The 18740-nt window shown below is 45.1% G+C and overlaps 1 protein-coding gene across 8 annotated transcripts in view; it reads right to left on the bottom strand.

The window, feature by feature from the left end:
- Nucleotides 1-18740, bottom strand: part of RPS24 (ribosomal protein S24) — an 85449-nt gene that overhangs the window by 65451 nt on the left and 1258 nt on the right. For 2 of the 8 annotated variants that reach the window (XM_053207679.1, XM_053207680.1), the window contains exons 2-4: nucleotides 18393-18458; nucleotides 18094-18303; nucleotides 17078-17188 (exon numbers count right to left, since the gene is read on the bottom strand). In XM_053207679.1, the coding sequence (XP_053063654.1) occupies nucleotides 17078-17188; nucleotides 18094-18303; nucleotides 18393-18458 (387 nt within the window). Of the gene's footprint in view, nucleotides 1-13701; nucleotides 17189-18093; nucleotides 18304-18392; nucleotides 18459-18740 lie in introns of those variants that run through there. The other 6 variants (XR_008292318.1, XR_008292319.1, XM_015066211.3 and 3 more) reach the window with 6 other exon arrangements.

Raw genomic sequence — 18740 nt, 5'->3', positions numbered from 1 at the left:
ACTCCATCACTGACAGAGCCGACTTGGAGCCTCACGCACTACAGATTTATCTTAAACTGTTCATGTAGTCAGATGGCCAATATACTCTGCACAAGACATGAGCTTCCTGCTGGGGCAACGTACCTTTATCCAGCAGGCAACCTGGTCTTTGTATGGGGAAGAAGCCAGAGGGGCTGTGATCCAGGCCACGTCCCCAGCCCCTGGCCTGTACCTAATCCAGCCACTTCCTCTCACCTTCAGGATGTTAAGAAGCCAGAGACTCCTTCTCCTCTCTCGCCCTCCCTCACCTTCCGCCCAGGGATGTTATGAGAATTAATGGGATAACAGATGAAGTGCCTCCAAGGAAACGGGCTACATAAATCCAAAGTGTTGTTATTAAATTCCAAATTTAGCCCTCGGGATCAGTGAGACATGACAGATCTGGGCTGGGAGCAGTCCCAGCTGTGTGTACAGGAAGTCCCCATAAAATCAAAAGCCACAACGTACAGGCTTTAGGGGTCAAAGGAAACCCTAAAAAATCCCCCAGGCCTGCACCTTGCAGAAGGCCCAAAGAGCCTCCACAGCAATCCCACAGAGTAAGCAGCTAGACTCTGCTTATACACAACCAGTGACAGGAAGCTCACGACTCTCCAAGTCAGCCCCTGCCCTCCTCCATCAGCTCTGAGTTTTAAAAACTTCCTCCTATCCACCCAAACCATTTTGCCTTATTTTCCACACACTGGGAGAAATCTCACCCTTTTCCCACATGATAGCCCTTGACCAATAATACCTATCCCCGCTTGTTTACAGCTAAATACTTCCAGACCTTTTCAGGGGTGCCTGGCTGGCTCAGTTGGTCAAAGCGTGCAACTCTTGACCTCAGGGTTGTGGGTTTGAGCCTCATGTTAGGTGTAGAAATTACTTAAAAATAAAATAAAATCATAAATAACTCCAGACCTTGCAAACAGATCTCATAAGCCATCATCTGAAGGCAGGCTATCATCCCGATACTCCTCTCTGAACAAGCTCCACTTCACAGTTTCCAAAAATAAAATAACCCCAAGGAGTGGTCCAAATGGACAGGGTAAGAGGACTCACTGTTCCTTCACTCTAGATGCCCACTTCCTATGGAGGCAGCTGGAAGCAACAATTTGTGCTTTTTTTAGTATCCAAATCACACCATGAAATCATATAATCTCCATTTAGGTTTTAGGCCATAATCCCTACCACACATGTATCTGTCTAGTTATGGCCCTGAAGAACCCCAGAAATGACACCCAAGGTGGGTGGGTGGCCTCCTGGGAGTAGAGAACCATAGCACATGACACAGCCCTTGGAGCCAACCCTGACCTAAATTCACGACCCTGCCACTTACTGAACCTTTGGAAAATGACTAAAATCCTGAGTTTCAACCTGTTTATCTCTGAGATGAGGATAATAATGCTTACCTTGCAGAAGTGTTGTGAGGACACAGAGTATATATGTAACGTGCCTAGCACGGCAAACAGTGAGGATTCAGTAAAAAGCATTATTGTTCTATTCAAAGTCTCACGGGAGCCCTGACAGAAGTTTCTAAGGACAGAAAACTCAGGAAGTGACAACATAGTCCACTGATTTTCCACAAGGGTGCCAATACAATTCAACGAGAAAAGAACAGTCTTTTCAACAAGTGGTGCTAGGACAAAATGAGTAGTCACATGAAAATGAATGAAGTCAGACCCCTTCCTCACACTGTCCATAAAAATTAACGCCAAGTAGGTCACAGACATAAATGTAAAAGCTAAAACTATTAAATTCTTAGAAGGAGCCATTGGAGCAAACCTTCATGAACTTTGGGTTAGGCAATGGTTTCTTAGATTTAACATCAAAATCACAAGAGACAAAAGAAAAAACAGATAATCATCAAAATGTAAAACACTTGCCTTCTAATTTTTTTTAACATTATTTATTTTAGAGAGACAAAGCGCGAGTGGGGGAGCCAGAGAGAGAGGAAGACACAGAACCCAAAGGAGACTCCAGGCTCTGAGCTGTCAGTAGGGCTCAAACCCATGAACCGTGAGATCGTGACCTGAGCTGAAATCTGACACTCAACAGACTGAGCCACCCAGGCACCCCAAAACATTTGCCTTTTAAAGAGCACCATCAAGGGGCACCTGGCTGGCTGTCATTAGAGCATGCGACTCTTGATCTTAAGATCTCGAATTCAAGCCCCACACTGGGTAGAGAGACTACTTAAAAAGCATATGTTTTAGTGGCACCTGGGTGGCTCAGTTGGCTGGGCGTCCGACTTTGGCTCAGGTCATGATCTCAAGGCTGGTGAGTCTGAGCCCCATGTAGGGCTCTGTGCTGACAGCTCAGAGCCTGGAGCCTGCTTCAGATTCTGTGTCTTGCTCTCTCTCTGCCCCTCCCCTGGTCACCCTCTGTCTCTCTCTCCCTCTCAAAAATAAACATTAAAAAAATTTTTTTAATAAAAAAATCAAATGTTTTAATAAGAAAGTAAAGAAAATAATAAGAACATCATCAAGAAAGCGTAAAGACACTGCACAAAATGAGAAAAAAATATTTGCAAACCAAACATCTGATAAGACATATCTAGAATATACAAAGAACACTTACAGCAAAAAGACAATCCAATTTTAAAATGAGCTAAAGACTTTCTAAAGACATATGAACAGCCAATAAGCACACGTAAAGATGCTCAACACCACTAGTTACTAGGAAATGCAAATCAGAACCATAAGATACCACTTCGTATCTACTTAGCTGGCTAAAATCAAAAGTACAGATAATAGTAAGTGTTGACAAGGATGTAGAGAAGTTAGAACTCTCACACACTGCTGGCAGGAATACAAAATGGTGCTGCCTCTCTGGAAAATACTTTGGGAATTCCTCAAAATGTTAAATACAGAGTTACCATATGACCCAGCAATTCTGCTCCTAGGTATATATCCAGAGAAGTGAAATTGTTATGTCCACACAAAAACTTGCATATAACTGTTCACAGTACCAGAATTATTCCTAATAGCCAAAAGCAGAAACGATTCAAATGTCCTTCAACTGAATACACAAAATAGGGCATAAGCATACAATGGGATATCGTTTGACAATTAAAACGAATAAATTACTTCTACATGCCACAACATGCATGAACCTTGAGAACATCATGCTAAGTGAGAGAAGCTGGTCACAAAATGATACACATGAGATGATTCCATTTACATGAAATGTCCAGAATAGGCTAATCCACAGAGACTAGAAAGCAGATTAGTGGTTGTCAGAGGCTGGGAGGGAGGGAATGCTAATGGGTAAGAGGTTTATTTTTTGGAATGATGAAAATGTTCTCTGTAAATATACTAAAAATAGTTGAGTGGTACACTTTATAAGGTGAATTTTATGGCATATAAGTTATCTCAATAAAACCGTATTTTTAAAAAGGAATGAAGTATAGGGGCGCCTGGGTGGCTCAGTCGATTAAGCAGCCGACTTCGGCTCAGGTCATGATCTCGCAGTTTGTGAGTTCGAGCCCCGCGTCGGGCTCTGTGCTGACAGCTCAGAGCCTGGAGCCTGTTTCAGATTCTGTGTCTCCCTGTCTCTGACCCTCCCCTGCTCATGCTCTGTCTCTCTCTGTCTCAAAAATAAATAAACGTTAAAAAAAAAAAATTAAAAAAAAAAAAGGAATGAAGTACTGATACATGCTACAGTATGAAGCTTGAAAACATGCAAAGTAAAAGAACCAGTTATAAAAAAGATCCCATGTTGCAGAATTCCATTTATAGGAAATGAAATGTCCAGAACAGGCAAATCTATAAAGAGCGAAGGTAGACTAGTGGTTGCCCAAGGTAGGGAACAGAGGCTGGAGGAAATAGCGAGTGGCTGCTAAGAGGAACAAGGTTTCTTTTTGGCATGATGAAAATACCCAGAAACCCGGTGGCGGTGATGAGGTGCACAATTCCAAAGCCCACTGAATTATATACTTTTAAAAGGGTAAACATTGCAGTATCTGAATTATGAGTAAAGCAGTTTTTAAAAAGAAAGTTTGGTGGGTTGTTTTTTTTTTCAGTGGCAACATGGGGTGTTCTGGGAGTGATGAGGAGGAGGCAGAAGTCCTCGCAACACAAGCGGCGGCTGCTGTGGACACATCGGCAGCGCTCTCTGTTCGTCCCCTCAGGAAGTGCTCCCTCCGCCCCAGTTAAGTGGAGACTGGGCTGCAGGAGCAGGCAGGACAAGGAAGGGACCTCTGTCCTGGGGGGGGGGGGGGGGGGGGGCCGGTCAGTGTCACATTGCCGGTAAGTGACAAGTTGGATGCCAGGTCTAGTTAATGGAACTGGCTACCTGGAATAGGAAGCAATGGGGAGGTGGGCATGGGGAAGGAGAGCATAGAAAGCTGCCTGCAAAGGAGGAGTAGGAGTGGACTCACAGAAGGGGAAGGAAGAAGGAGGGAAGGGCTGATTTGTATCAGAATCCTTTCCCAGTCCCGATCCCAGGGAGGCTGCCGGCAGGGCCTACACTTTGGTTCTTAAACACCTCTCAGCTTTCCAGTAACCTCCTTTTGCTTGAGAGGCTTCTACTCAGAGTCTCTATGAAGCATCCAGTTTCTTCATCCAGCCATGGCAGAGACTGGTTGCTGTCCCCCAAAAGCATTTTCCCTACTTTTGCCTGGGCTAGAGTTAGCCTACATTTTCCAGCCCTCTTACAATTAGGTGTGCCAGGAGACTGAGTCCCAGCCAATGAGACAGGAACAGCAATGATGTGGGTGACTTCTGGTCAGGACTTTGTGGAGAAAGGGTGCCTCTCCTCCCTCTTCCCCATTCTGCCAGGTAGATGCAAGTGACCAGGAGGCCCTGAAGATGGCAAAAGGCAGAGTAGGAGGAGCCCGGATTCCTGACTCACCACATGCAGAGGAGAGCCTCCTGCTGACCAGGAATAGCCCCGCCGTATCTGGCAACCATTTGCAGAATGGAGCCAATACTGTGAGTAGCAAAGCAGAGGAAGTGGCTAGGTCCTCATAACACTCTTGATCTGCTGCATCAATCAACCCTGAAGACCCCTCTGCATCTAGATGGCTTCTTATATAAACAAATAAATGTCCTCATTGTTCAAGGCAATTTAAGTGGAGTTCTCAGTGTTCTGCGGCTGAAGGCTTCCTACCCAAAACACCATCTAAACCAGACAAAGCCAGCTCAGGGAGCACCAGTCATAGACGTTTTGACTCTTAGCTTCTCAAGGAAGACCTCTGTACCAGTGATACTCTGCAAGATAGCACAGGGAAATGAGCTGAACAGCACGGAAAAGTGCCCCAGACAACACTGCAGTGCTTTATAACCTTAAAAACAGAAGGAAGATGGTGTTGGAAAAACTGGACAGCCACAAGCAAAAGAATGAAACAGGACCTCTATCTTACACTATACACTTATACATAAATCAACTGAAAATGAATTAAAAGATTGGGGCGCCTGGGTGGCTCAGTGGGTTAAGCATCCAACTCTTGTTCTCAGCTCAGGTCATGATCTCACGGTTCATGAGATCAAACCCTGCATCAAGCTCTGTGCTTATCTCAAAATAAATAAATTCTAAAAAAAAAAAAAAGTAAAGAAAAATGTGGTAGACACCATAGACACACACACACACACACACACACACACACACACAGTGGGTGGCTCAGTCAGTTAAGCATCCAACTCTTGATTTTGGCTCAGGTCATGATCTCCGTTTCATGAGTTCAAGCCTCACATTGGGCTCCAAGCTGACATGCAGAGCCTGCTTGGGATTCTGTCTCCCTCTCTCTCTCTGCCCCTCTCCCACTTATGCCGTCTCTCTCTCAAAATAAACTGAAAAAAGAAAAAAAGGAAATCTTGCCATGTGTGACAACATAGATGGAGCTTGAGGGCAGGCAATACACTAAGTGATATTCGAGCAAGAGAATACCGTATGATCCCACTTATATATGGAATCCAAAAGAAGTCCCAAACTCAAATAATAGAGATTGGTGGTTGCCAGAGGCAGGGGGTAGAGCGTAGAAGAAACTGGTGAAGGTAGTCAAAAGGTACAAATTTCCAGTTATAGGATAAACACATCTTGGGGATGTCATGTACAACATGATGACTACAGTTAACAATACCATATCATATATTTGAAAGTTGCCAAGAGAGGTCTTAAAAGTTCTCATCACAAAGGGCGCCGGGGTGACGCAGTCATGAGTGCCCAACTCTTGATTTTGGCTCAGGGCATGATCTCAGGATTGGGAGATCGAGCCCAGCGTTCTTTCTCCCCTCCTCTGTTCTCTGTCTCTCTCTCTCTCGGAGTAAGAAATGACTCCTGAGTAGCAAACAGCTCAGTCTGGGGTCAGAAGGGGAGTGAGCTCAAGGTGAAGAGGACTGAAGCTTAGTCTTCTCCCTACTACTGATGAGCTGTGGGACTTAGGGAAAGTCAACTGTGCCTCCGTGGCCTTATCCATAAACAGAAGAAAATGCAGCGCTACCTGCCTACAAAATGGGAGATGCCAGATCAACTAAATAACTTTCCTTCTCCAAGGAGCCTGGCTGGAAAGATGCATCTTGTTGAACACATTTCCTCTGCCAACAAGAGCTGCAGTTCAATGGTGTTTGCCTATGGGTCGGACAATTTCTAGCCAAACTCTCAGAGTATCATTGCAGAGGATGGCAGCCAGCAGAGGGCTGTACCCAGACCCTCCCTTGACTCCCCCATGCCTCTGTGATGTGCACCTCTACAGCTCTCCGAAAACACAATTCCAGAGACTAACTACCCAGGCAGAGCAGCTCAGCTGGGTGAGCAGTCACAGCAAGCTGTGTGTAGTACACCAATCCCTGGATTAATGAGGTGAATGCTGAATGAAGCCTCGCACAGTCACGGCCCCTCCCTCTGCAGTGTGTATGTGGAATACACTCTGCAGCTGAGAACAGGATGTAAATCTTTCCTTCTTCCAAGAAATGCAGAATAGAAATCTATAGCAAATCCTTTATGTCTAGAGATCTGTATTTTAAAAAACCCAATTTGATAGTTTCCACCTTACTGCCTTGCACCAAGTCCCAGCAAGGCTTACTTAAGTGGATACAGGAGATGGATGTCTTACAGCAGGGTTTATAGCTGCCCTGCAATCCAGGTTCCCCGACTAGGACAAGTCTGTCTCAACTCCCCAGAGCAAAATTTTATAACAGCATCTGAAGGCCACCACTCTCGGCACCACTCCATCTTGCAGAGTAGGGAACGGAGGCCCAGAGAAAAGGGACTGGCCTGAGGAAATATGGTTGGGACAGAGCTAAGGCCTGAAGATGAGTCTCATGACCCAGCACTCTAGCCCCCCACCCAAACCATCCAAAAACTGGATGGAGGCACTGCACCACAGGGAGAACACTGAACCAGAATCAGGCCACTAGGGTTCAAGTGTTCTCTTACCCAAATAAACTGCAAGCCCCTTAGCTGGGGCACACAGCTGACGGGCAGCTTACAAAGGAGAAACGCTATTTGCACTGAATCTGCAGAGACACTGCAGCACGGATGGGTAGACATCGCCATGCGCACGTGAACAGCAGAAAGCCCTGCAGGTTCAGCTTCCCTACGAGGGCCGAATCCTATAAACAAGATTACCACCCCCATTAGACCTTCTCTGAGAAGAAAGAGTGACCTCTCCAGTTGATGTGGCATTAGGCTTTTTTCATGCTTCCGCAAGGAGAGCGGCCAGGACAACAAAGCAGGTTGCATCCGAGCCTGTGCCTACAGTGCCACCTTGTGGGAGTCTGTGTGGCTCCACAGACCTCTTTATTCCACCAAAGGAAAGGCCAGTAATTGGAGCAGTCCTTACCACCGCCCTCCCTGGTCCCCACAGCTGTCGCACTGAAATGTCCTCCCCTGGCCCTCAGTGGTTTTCAAACTTCAGCCTGCACAAGAAGCTTCTTAAAACACAGGTTGTTGGAACCTACCCAGTTTTTGGTTCAGTAGCTCTGGGTTGGGGCCCAAGATTTTACATTTCTAGCAAATTCTCAGGTGATGCTGATACAGCCAGTTCAGGGCTTTTGGAAAACCACTGCCTTTGCTATCTCTCTGCACCCACCAATGCTCAGCGAAAATTCTAGCCCTTTATGAGATGTTCCAAATGTCCCCAGACTTATACCATGTCAAAGCTATGTTAACTTTGATCAAGTTCCTTAACCTTGAGCCTCAGTTTTATCTGTAAAATGTGGGTATTAAGAGCTCCCTCACAGAGTACTTGAAAAAGATAAATGATACACAGGTCTGCCCCTCAAAAAACCTACATGAGCACTTATTTTTGCTAACTGAAAGAAATCCAAAGAGCATTTTCATTTTTGCGGGAGTGGGGGGGGAGGAAGCAAAAATAGCATTTAGTTTGTTTTGCAGCACTCCGAGTGGCACGAGTCACCGCCAAGCCCCTTGCCCCAACATACACTCAGCACCAAGACACCATAGCTTTGAACGGTGTTGTGAGCACCTGTGCTTTACCTCAATGTATTTTGTGCATCCATTAGTAAGATGTATCCCAAGATTTCAGGAAAGCCCGAGAAGTTACTTTCTGGGTCTGAGAACACTCCAAAATTCATATAAATTAATAACTTTGTTCTTTACACCTTCTGAAAGGCTTCACAGGATCACTCTACTTCCAGATAGCCAGGAAAAAACTAATTCCTCTGGCATGTACAAAATAAATGTCAGCTATTCTGCCATTATTTTATTAGCAGTAGCAGTATTACTGTTCATGTCCCAGCTTCTCGAGGACAGGGATCATTTCTCCTACTCAACACTTCTGAGGCAGAAGGGACCTTAGAAGCCCATTAGTCCAAACTTCCCTAGACTAGAAGCAGCACCTGGGGAAGTTGTCACAACTTCAGATGCTTGGGTGCCCCCCACAGCTAACTCAGGAGGCCTGGACATTTGTATTCTCAACCAGCACCCAGATGCCAAATTTAGGAACTACTCATCTAGCCCTGTACCTCATCTAGACACGGGAAAATGAAGGCTCAGAAAAGTCTTACCATCCATAGCCCCAGGTGTCTAGAGGCTGAGCAAAGATCAGAAACTAGGTCTCCGAATTCTAATCTAGTCCTTTTCCAAGCCAGACTGCATGAATGCCATCTCTTCAATCCCTAGCCTCCTGCGCAAATCCCCTCTCCAGCATGCATGATGAACAGTCCAACAGCTTTATGTATCCCCCATGCAGAGGAATTCAGCATGGGACACGGACATTCAATCCACAGCTCAACATCTCATTCTCCAGCAGTTTTTATTCCAAAATATTGAACAAGGAAAAAAAAAACCCTTAGCCTGTTGCACGAGGTCCTCAGTAACCTGCTCCCTGCTGACCTCTCTAGTATCACTTCCCTCCAGAACCTTATACCCTAACCCCCAACCAGTGTGGACTCTTATTTTGGGCGTCTCACTTTCACGTCTGGCCTACAGAAATTCAACAGGGAGTAGATGATAAAGGACAAATGAAAGCATGGGCGTTCACCCCCCTAGACCCACACTGCAGAGTTCTAGAACTCAGGAGGGCCTCTACTTCGCCAGCACAAATGAACCTCTGGTGCCCTTAAAGCCAACCCAAAGTCTTATTTTTGAAATGGGAGTTTCTAATACCAGAAACACACTATGCCAAACTGCTGAAGCCACCAGTCACCAGAGCCTTCCATCTGATCTACAAGCATGCTGCTCCCACCTTCCCCACCTGTACCCCAAAAGAGTGGGCTCACTTCACCCACACCTGCTGCTTGTTCCCACCCTGCAAAAGTTCTTTGAGCTCCCATGGCACTAGATCAAAAAACCCTGCTCCTGTGCATCCAGATTAGATTGTCCCAGTTGGTGGTATTCCCTCAGAAGCCTTCTAAGACCCAGTCACCCTGCACAGTTTCTCTCACCTCTGGATACCTATCATGTAATTTAACACAATTAAGCACCGTCTGCTGCTTCACAGTGAGAAACCAGGCCAGGAGACTGTGGGGAGTTGCTTAACCCCCTGAGCCTAGAGGGACATTCACTTCCCAAGTCCCCACCAGAGACCAGGGCACACAGCAGCTCAGTAAACAGGGGATTCAGTTGGCCATCACTACTTCAATAATCTCACGGCAACGGGCAATTTGTTGAGCACAGCAGGCATACAAATCAGTTATCTTGGAACGCCTGGGTGGCTCAGTCGGTTGAGCGTCCAACCCCTGGTTTCGGCTCAAGTCGTGATCTCACAGTTTGTGGGTTTGAGCCCCACATCAGGTTCTGCACTGACACTGGAGCCTGCTTGGGATTCCCTCTCCTGCCTCTCCCCCACTCACGTTCTCCCTCTCAAAATAAACCTTAAAAAAACTCATGTCTTGTTCACCTTCATGTATCTTGCAGACAACAGCTACTCAACATGTGATCAGAGGCACAATGAAGACTCTGTATTCGGACAGCTGTGTTCCACCCCCAGCCCCACTACTTGCACAAGTTGCTTAACTGCTGTCAACTCTCCAACATGGGTCCAATGACACTTGCCTCTTATGGTTACCGTGCAGATTAAAGGTGTTTATCTGGAATCTAGAACAGCGCTTGCCCTGGCTCCAAGAGTATGACCTATTAAGATGCTGTAAGAACCCAAAATAACCAACCAGGGAACCAAGCCCACAGCACTGTTAAAAGCTGCTTGATTCCTTGGGCACATGCAACTACAAATGAGGCAAGCTGTTAAGAAGCACCCCAGTATTCACTGGAGACTATAAAACCACCCCCATCAGAATCACCTCTAGCTTCTTCAAAGATCCCCGCTACCTCTCACCAAGCCAAAGCCTCCCACTAGGGCCAAATTGAGGAAAGGGAGGTATTCTCCCTCACTGTTGACTCCCCTTAGTTAACTTTGCTTTTTACAAGGGCTCCTTCAAAGCCTGCTGACAGCACAGCATGGTCTGGTTACTGTCAGGGTCGACAACACTAGATCTGAGAATCCTGAAGTTCAACAGCACAGATGCCCACAATTTAAACTGAGTTACTGCCAAGTCCTTCCTATCACACATTGCTTAGCAACACAGTTCCCAAACTGTTCTTACAGGTGGATGCTACATCATTTGAGCCTCAAAACAGCCTTTAAGTCAGGTCAGCAGAGCAGGTACCCATGGGTACCTCAATTTGAAGAGAAGTTAACCCTATCATTTGACCAAATGACTTGCCCAGACATCTACATGGACTACATGGAAAAATCACACGGAAGGGACATGAGATCAGAGCGCAGGCAGTGAGGGTGTGAGCTAGGCGCAGGAGCAGAGGCTGTGGTGGAGGCGATGGTGGACTAGACAACACTTATCCTGAGGCAGGTGGCCAGGCATCTAACCTTGCCAACTGTCAGTATGGAGGAAGGGGAGCCTGCTCTTGGGTCCCAAAATTTCAAGAGGCTGGAAATCTGGATTGTTACGTATCACTTGTTCAGTTTCAAAATGTGCCCTGTGCAACAAAGCTCGCAGACAAGACTACCAGTTGGTGACTTCGGCAGCCGCCCAGCCCAGCAGGTCCCTTGGAACAGTGAGCTCAGCCAGAGTTCATCACAACTCCAAGAGGCTACTGGATGAATGCCAACTCCGCCCTCCCTGAGCACACCCCAACAGAAGCTTCCATGCCTTGTGACTGCTAACCTTCACTTCCACCCAGGCTCCCTGCAGCTGTGCCTGCTAGCTCACATCAGTCCCTGGGACTCTGCTGTGAAAGCCACCACCAACCCTTCAGTTTGCTTCCACCAGTCCTGCTTAACCTTCCATCCACCGACCGCTAGTTCACACACCCGCCTCCCCCAGCTCCAATTTACCTAGTGCCCTGCATCCCCTCTGCCAGCTGTCCCTTCCCTTCAGCACCTCGCTCCTGCCTGCTCCTCCCCAGTGCTCTGCTCCCTCAGTCTCAATGCCACAGAAACCCCTTCTCTTTCTACAATGTTGGCCACCAGGCACCAGTGACCTCTGCACTGCTAATTTGAAATCCCCCACTCCAGGGGCGCCTAGGTGGCTCAGTCGGTTAAGCAGCTGACTCTTGATTTTGATTCAGGTCATGATCCCAGGACTGTGGGACCAAGCCCCACATCCATGCTGAGCATGGAGCCTGCTTAAGATCCTCTCTCTGCCCTTCTCCCCCGCTCACTCTCTAAAAGAAATAAAAATTAAAACAAAATAAAATACCCCCCCCTCCACTCCTATTCATCACCAGTCAGCCATTTTGGTGAAAACGGACACTTGCAGGCCTGAATCTCCCACTCCTCCACACTCTCCTACTCATCCTGGTCCTAGCAAGGACACCCACAGGGCCATGGGTTCCATAAACCCAAGAGTGCAGCCTGAGCATACAGGTGCAGCCAGGCGGAGCAACTGCTCCCACCCTACCAGCCGCAGGCCTCGGCCAGCAGGTCCAGCCCCCACATCCCTATCCTCAGGTCTCCAACTTCTTCAGAGTCTCTCACCATGCTCTCCAAAACATACAACCATTCCTACCAGCAACCTTGTGCTTTCTGCTATCACGATTCTTGCCTTTTCCTGAATCCCCATCTACCAACTAACCAGGTCTTTCATTCCATTACCACTTCCTGAGGTTTCTCTGCTGCTTTTTCATCCACAGACACAGTTCTTATAGTATTTATAAGCGTGACTCCCATATGGACCCACGTTAATATGCAAACCAATCCTACACCAACTTCAGGGCAAAATAGCATCCAAAACCCTTAAGCTATTAATGCTTCTTCACCCTCAACTCAACTTCTGCACTTTCCACCCTCTCTATCCTCTCATCAAAAGGCACCACCCCCCACCTTTAGGGCGCCAGGGTGGTTTAGTCGGTTAAGCATGCGACTCGATTTCAGCTCAAGTCATCTCACGCGTGGGTTTGGCCCCACACTGGGCTTGCACTAACTGTGTGGAGCTTGCTTGGGATTCTCTCTCTCCCCCTCTCTGCTCTTCCCTCACCCATGCTCTTGAGCTCACTCTCAAAGTAAATAAACTTAAAATCTTTTTCAAAAAAAAAAAAGGTACCCCAACCCTCACAGTAATCTTAAAACAACCACTCCTCAAATCTCTCAAATGTACACAACTGACCAATCATCCAGAGCTCGAGTACTCAACCATGATGCCTGAAAAAGACAAACTCAGAATCAACATCCAGCAAAGGAAAAGTAACACCACATAACCCTCCATATTTCACCAAAAGCACATACTATCAGATTTACCAAGCTATTACACACTACACCCAAATATTCGTTACACTAGAGCCTCTGATTCCCCACTCATAATACATCACTCACTTATCCTGTAAGCACAAACTTACAGTGGACTAACAATGATTTTGGTGGATCCTACTGACTTCATGATAGATGATGAAAACATTTAGCAATCTAGTAATTTATAATCTAGTAATTTCCTGTCGAGGCCAGCAAATTTTTCAGTTAATTAAGAATAAAGTCAGGTTCTAGGAAGACCAAAAAGGAATTCAGATCTCAAGTGTCTTTTTCAGAGACTGACCAACTAGACTGATGGCAAGTATTCACATGAGGCAAAACAGACTGGCCCTACCTATATGCTCCTGCTTTGCTGAGACTGTACACCCAACACCTTTGTGCCACCGAAAGGAACAACAGTCATGCCAAGTTTTCACTGAAAGCTTATGTGAACATGTGAATCCGGGCAGCAATCTAAATCCGCTCTAACAGCAAATTATCGTAACATTTCCAGTAAACATCAAATGTTTCAAACAACCAGACACATAAAAGTTCTTAGTTTATTAATCCCCTCATGAAAAATCTGCACAAACGCCAGATAGTCCCTGAAGCATCTTTACTCCTTCTGTGGAACAAAGAAAAAGAAAAATTTAGTTAGTTAACCACCTTTAAAAACCTGAAAATTAAAGTTCAAACCCTTCAACAAACTCCAAACTTAATGACGCTCATGCAGAAGAAGTATTAGTAACCTAGAATATTAACTTTGTGATAACACAAGGGAAGCATCAAGAAATAAAACTTGCAAGCATTCAAGTCAGAAATGAAATAAAAAAGCAGTTAAATACTACTAGGTTTTAAAAACAAAACCATGTAATTATCAGTATTTAAAAGTCTACACTTCTTGAGAGAATTTGTAAGTGGACTTCTAAAACCATTTCACATGCTCTATAGTTTTAAATTACCATTATCAGTAAACAAGTCTAATGATCTACATGAAAAGCTTAAATTATACCTGTTGTCCAATCTCCAGCTCACTGAATCAGTGGCAGGGAAGGGAGAAAGGAGGGAAGAAGGAAAAGAAACATTTCATTAATAGTCCCTTTTCAAACTCCAAAATAATCTGCATTTACATGCATGCAATCAGACACCTTAAAAATGACTGTTTTCTTTGTAATTGTATACCAAACACTCTTCAGACACTCACTGATTTTATTCCCCCCCATTCTGAGAATACCTCGCATGATTACTACCGTTCTTATGTAAACAAAGTGGCACGAGGACTTCACAATGAAGAGATCATGCCAACGGCAGTGCCAACCCAAGCTGCCACCGCCTACATATACATGAAGTACACATGCCTGACCCTTATCCTTCCTGCTCTGCTCAGCAACATCATGCTGGGCACACAAGCACCATCAACAGACCTGGGAAGCATCCCACACAAGAATCTAAATTAATTTAGCCTCAGAGAGAACTCTAAATGATCAAGCAAGCCTAAAACCTGTCTCAGTTCAATACTTTAAACGTCACTGTTCACAGCCACCGAAAGCAGTACGAGTTAGTTTTTAAAAAGGCAAAACTCAGTCGATGAAAAGGCTTCAAATGCTCTTCAAAAGCGAGACTATTTATTCCTTCATTTAAAACAACTCTATCGTGATCTCCCAGTCTGTGAGTTCAAGCCTCTCGTTGGGCTCTGTGCTGAAGGCTCGGAGCCTGCTGCTCACCCTCTGTCCCTCTCTCAAAAATAAATGAAACGTTAAAAAAAAAAAAGAAAAAAAACTATCGTACCCAAAAGCTAAGAGCAAATACCAATTTCAACATCCAAACAAAAACAAAAGTTAACATCAGTATGCCTGGCCATTTTGAGTCAAATACACGTGCATATTTATGCATTCATCTCCCAGGCAGGTTTTCAGAGCTATGCTAGTGAAAGGCACCAGTGCAACCTGAAGTAGGGACAGTGATGCTCAGGTCCACAGAGGTAGCCCCTCCGCACACGTCACCGTCAAGCACTAACACACAGGTCTCAAAGGCTGAATGAAGACAAGAACGGGTTAAATGTCCTTTGGTCTAGATCAGTCCACTGACTGAATCTTTTTGCAACCTCTGGGACTTCCGTTGACAGGTATAAGCCTCACAAACAGGGAGCAGTTCTAAGCAGCAAGTAGTTCCTCTGGCAGTTCATCCATTACTAGAACTCCACGGCTGGGAAGACAATGTGATTAGAGAGGTGGGCAGGCATAACACATTCACTGCCTGACAGGGAGTCATCGCTAGAGGAAGCACAAAGGGACAGTGACTACAGTGTTTCAAAACCCTACTACCCTCCAACCCAGTCTTAGCCCACTTCACATGCTATGGATTGGGGCTGCTCAAATGCACAAAAATGGTTAACATGGGGTAGTGAACTACTGTGACCAGACAGTTATAGAAAAAGCGTATTTGTCGAAAACCTTGGTGTGAATATACAATTACCTTGGAATTTTTTCAATTAAAAGAAAAATGGGACAGCAGATGGAAAATCGGAGGTCAATAAAAAGCAATGTACGGGCTCCTGGGTGGCTCACTCGGGTTAAGCCTCCAACTCTTGATTTCAGCTTAGGTCATGATCGCACCATCATGACATACAGCCCTGCATTGACAGTATGGAGCCTGTCTGGGATTCCCTCTGCCTCTCTCTCCACCCTTCCCTCCCTTGCGCTCTCTCAAAATAAATAAACTTTAAAAACTTAAAAAAAAAAAAAAAGAAAAGAAAAGAAAAGAAAAAGCAATAGAATGGTACAAGGCCATTCTATTGAGCAAATGCTTCCTGGACAGATGCTTTGCCAGATTTCCTAGACTAGAGCTGCCAATGAAATCAACCAGTCCCAGGGTCCCTAAGGGAAAGACTGTTGACAAAAAAAAAATGAGAGAACCCTTCCCAAGCCCTGTATCAACCAAAGCCATTTCCTGGGTATGTAACTGGGGCACAGCATTTCCCAGTACAAATTAAAAGGTGCCTACTTGGTAGAGTACCCACCTTCCTCCACCAGGTCACTTCGCAACATAACATGCATTTTTGAGTTTCCAAAATAAACGAGATTAGAAGTTTTTCTCCTTTGCTCATAATCTACCATTTTAAAACATAGCATTTCAATTATAAAACACCATACTACAGAAAACTCTTGTTGTCCAAAAGCCAACATGCAAAGCATCAAAGCAAACTCTGTGAAGGTGATGCATCCCCACACCGTGCTCACAATCTCAGTACCTGCTAGACACTTCATTTCTGATGAACAAGAAATCCAAGAAAGTAGAGGGAAAAGGCAAAAAAAAAAAAAAAAAAAGTTCACAGAACACTTGATTATTTGTTAATTTAACAACCCAGCACCTTAATTCCATTCAACTATTATTTACAGTTAGCTAGCAAAGCTGGTAAAAAGCTGCTTGTCATTAAAATCACTTCAGTCTTGGCTAACCGGAGAGGAAAGCAATTGAGATCTCTCAGCTGCCTCTCCAGCATGCCAGGAGAACATGGGCCACATTGATTCAACAGCTTCTTAAACCAGTTATCCGTTTTAAGCAAATAAATTGAATCTCCGGGAACCAGACATACTTCCCCATTCACAGTCTAAACCAATTAGCAGTAAAATGGGAAACTTTTCCTGATAGGGCTTGCAAGATGCCCACCAAGATGACTGAACCGATGTGGCCCGTGTTGTGCTAAATCTGTGAGCTGACAAAGGGTGGGCAAAGCTACTCTAGTGAGGTGTTAAGATACTACATCGTGTAGCGTCTCAAAACACGTTACCTTCTGTAATCCAGAAGAAGTGGGAAAAGAAAAAACATTAAAAAAGGTTATTAAGAAAACAAATCCCTCCTCTCTAGAAACTAAAGACCTGCAACTGACATTTCTGTGTTCTCCTTGATGAACAATACCTTCTTGCCAGCACCAACATTAGCTTTTGCAGTTCCCCTGACTTTCTTCATTCGGTTCTTGCGTTCCTTCCGCTGTTTTCTCGACGTCTTTTTCTTCTCATACAGGCCATGCTGAAGGAGAAAGGAGTACCTCATAAGTGACTGGCAACATCAACTCAGCATTAACTAATCTGGTAAGGACCATGACCAAGCCAGACAGCTCAAGAAACGCAGCTTCCCAAAATCAATACTTCTTCAAGCACATTTAAAAATAGTGCTAGTACCTGGTCATCAAATTAAGGGACACGTACGTGTACAAATCAATGGCACAGGAACCAGATGTGCTCTCAACGCCCCACGTCACTCTGCTGTTCCTGCTGCCTGAAGACTGCTTCCAACCAACCTTCACGTGGACCTCAGCTTCAACGTCACCTGCTCAGCAAGGCCTCCCAGACCACCCAATCAAAGCGTGCAGCATCTATCTACCACATCATGTTTTCCCTCACCTGTGTTCTACTTATCTGATGGCAGAGAAGGAGAAAGAGAAACAGAAGTACTTGAAAGTAACCGTCTGCGTACTAGTTTACGACCTAGAATCTAAGGGAGCTTCTCCGGCTCACTGCTGTAGTTCACTGTAGTGCTTGGCACCCACAAAATGATCAAAAACCTTTCATGGCTCCTGGCTACCTGTGAGAACCAAATCCAAACTCAGACTTTAATATCAAGGATCTCAATTTGGTGCCAACCTTTCAAACTCATCCCCGTATTTCCAGCTCCTATCCTCACAATTATTACTTGCCCTTCTAAACACAGCTCCAATGCCATCTCTTCAAAAGCTGTAGACTCCATTACTGACACCCTGCACTCTTTCTTATCTGTACATCTGTCGAAGAACCTTCTCTCTTAACCCCATTAGTGTTCAGATCTGTAGCTTGTCCTTCCCCAGACTGCTTGCTCTTGCTCATTCCACTGCACCCACAGCACAATGCTGTTGAAATTCAGTCTTCAGTAACTGTTGAACAAATGAGAACACCTACTCGTGCAAGTCTATGTTTGGGTTCATTTTTCTTTGCATAATCCAAGGAATCATAAATCATGCCAAAGCCAGTTGTCTTGCCACCTCCAAAATGGGTTCTGAATCCAAATACAAAGATGACATCTGGTGTGGTCTTGTACATTTTGGCTAGTTTTTCCCGAATTTCTGTCTTAGGTACTGTTGCCTTTCCGGGGTGAAGAACATCGATGACCTTAAAAGAAGTAACAAATTTTAGCATTTATCATTACGAAATGCATTTTTTGAAGCAAAACAACCAAACTGTGATGTGTCCTTCCTTACCATCTGTTTCCGCTGAAGTAGTCGGTTGGTCATGAACTTCCTGGTCCGGATAGTTACTGTGTCATTCTGAAAATATTATACACTAGTTAATGACACCACTCAACCTTTTCTTGATCCCGCTGTAATTTTCCAAGCTCTGGAACTGCCAAGGAGTAGCCACCAGCCATATGTGAATAATTTCTAAATATCAAATGACATTTAAGATGCAATTCCGAATCCCGCAGCTGCAGGAGCCACATTTCAAATGTTCAAGAACCACAGGAACTAGTGGTGGGAATGCTTCCATGAAAAGAAAAACAAATCCCAAGTGCCTACCTTCTAGGACACCTCTAACACACATAAACTCAA

The sequence above is a fragment of the Acinonyx jubatus genome, chromosome D2, assembly GCF_027475565.1.
Source record: "Acinonyx jubatus isolate Ajub_Pintada_27869175 chromosome D2, VMU_Ajub_asm_v1.0, whole genome shotgun sequence".
Taxonomy (NCBI): domain Eukaryota; kingdom Metazoa; phylum Chordata; class Mammalia; order Carnivora; family Felidae; genus Acinonyx; species Acinonyx jubatus.
This window is presented reverse-complemented; position numbering and strand designations above follow the sequence as displayed.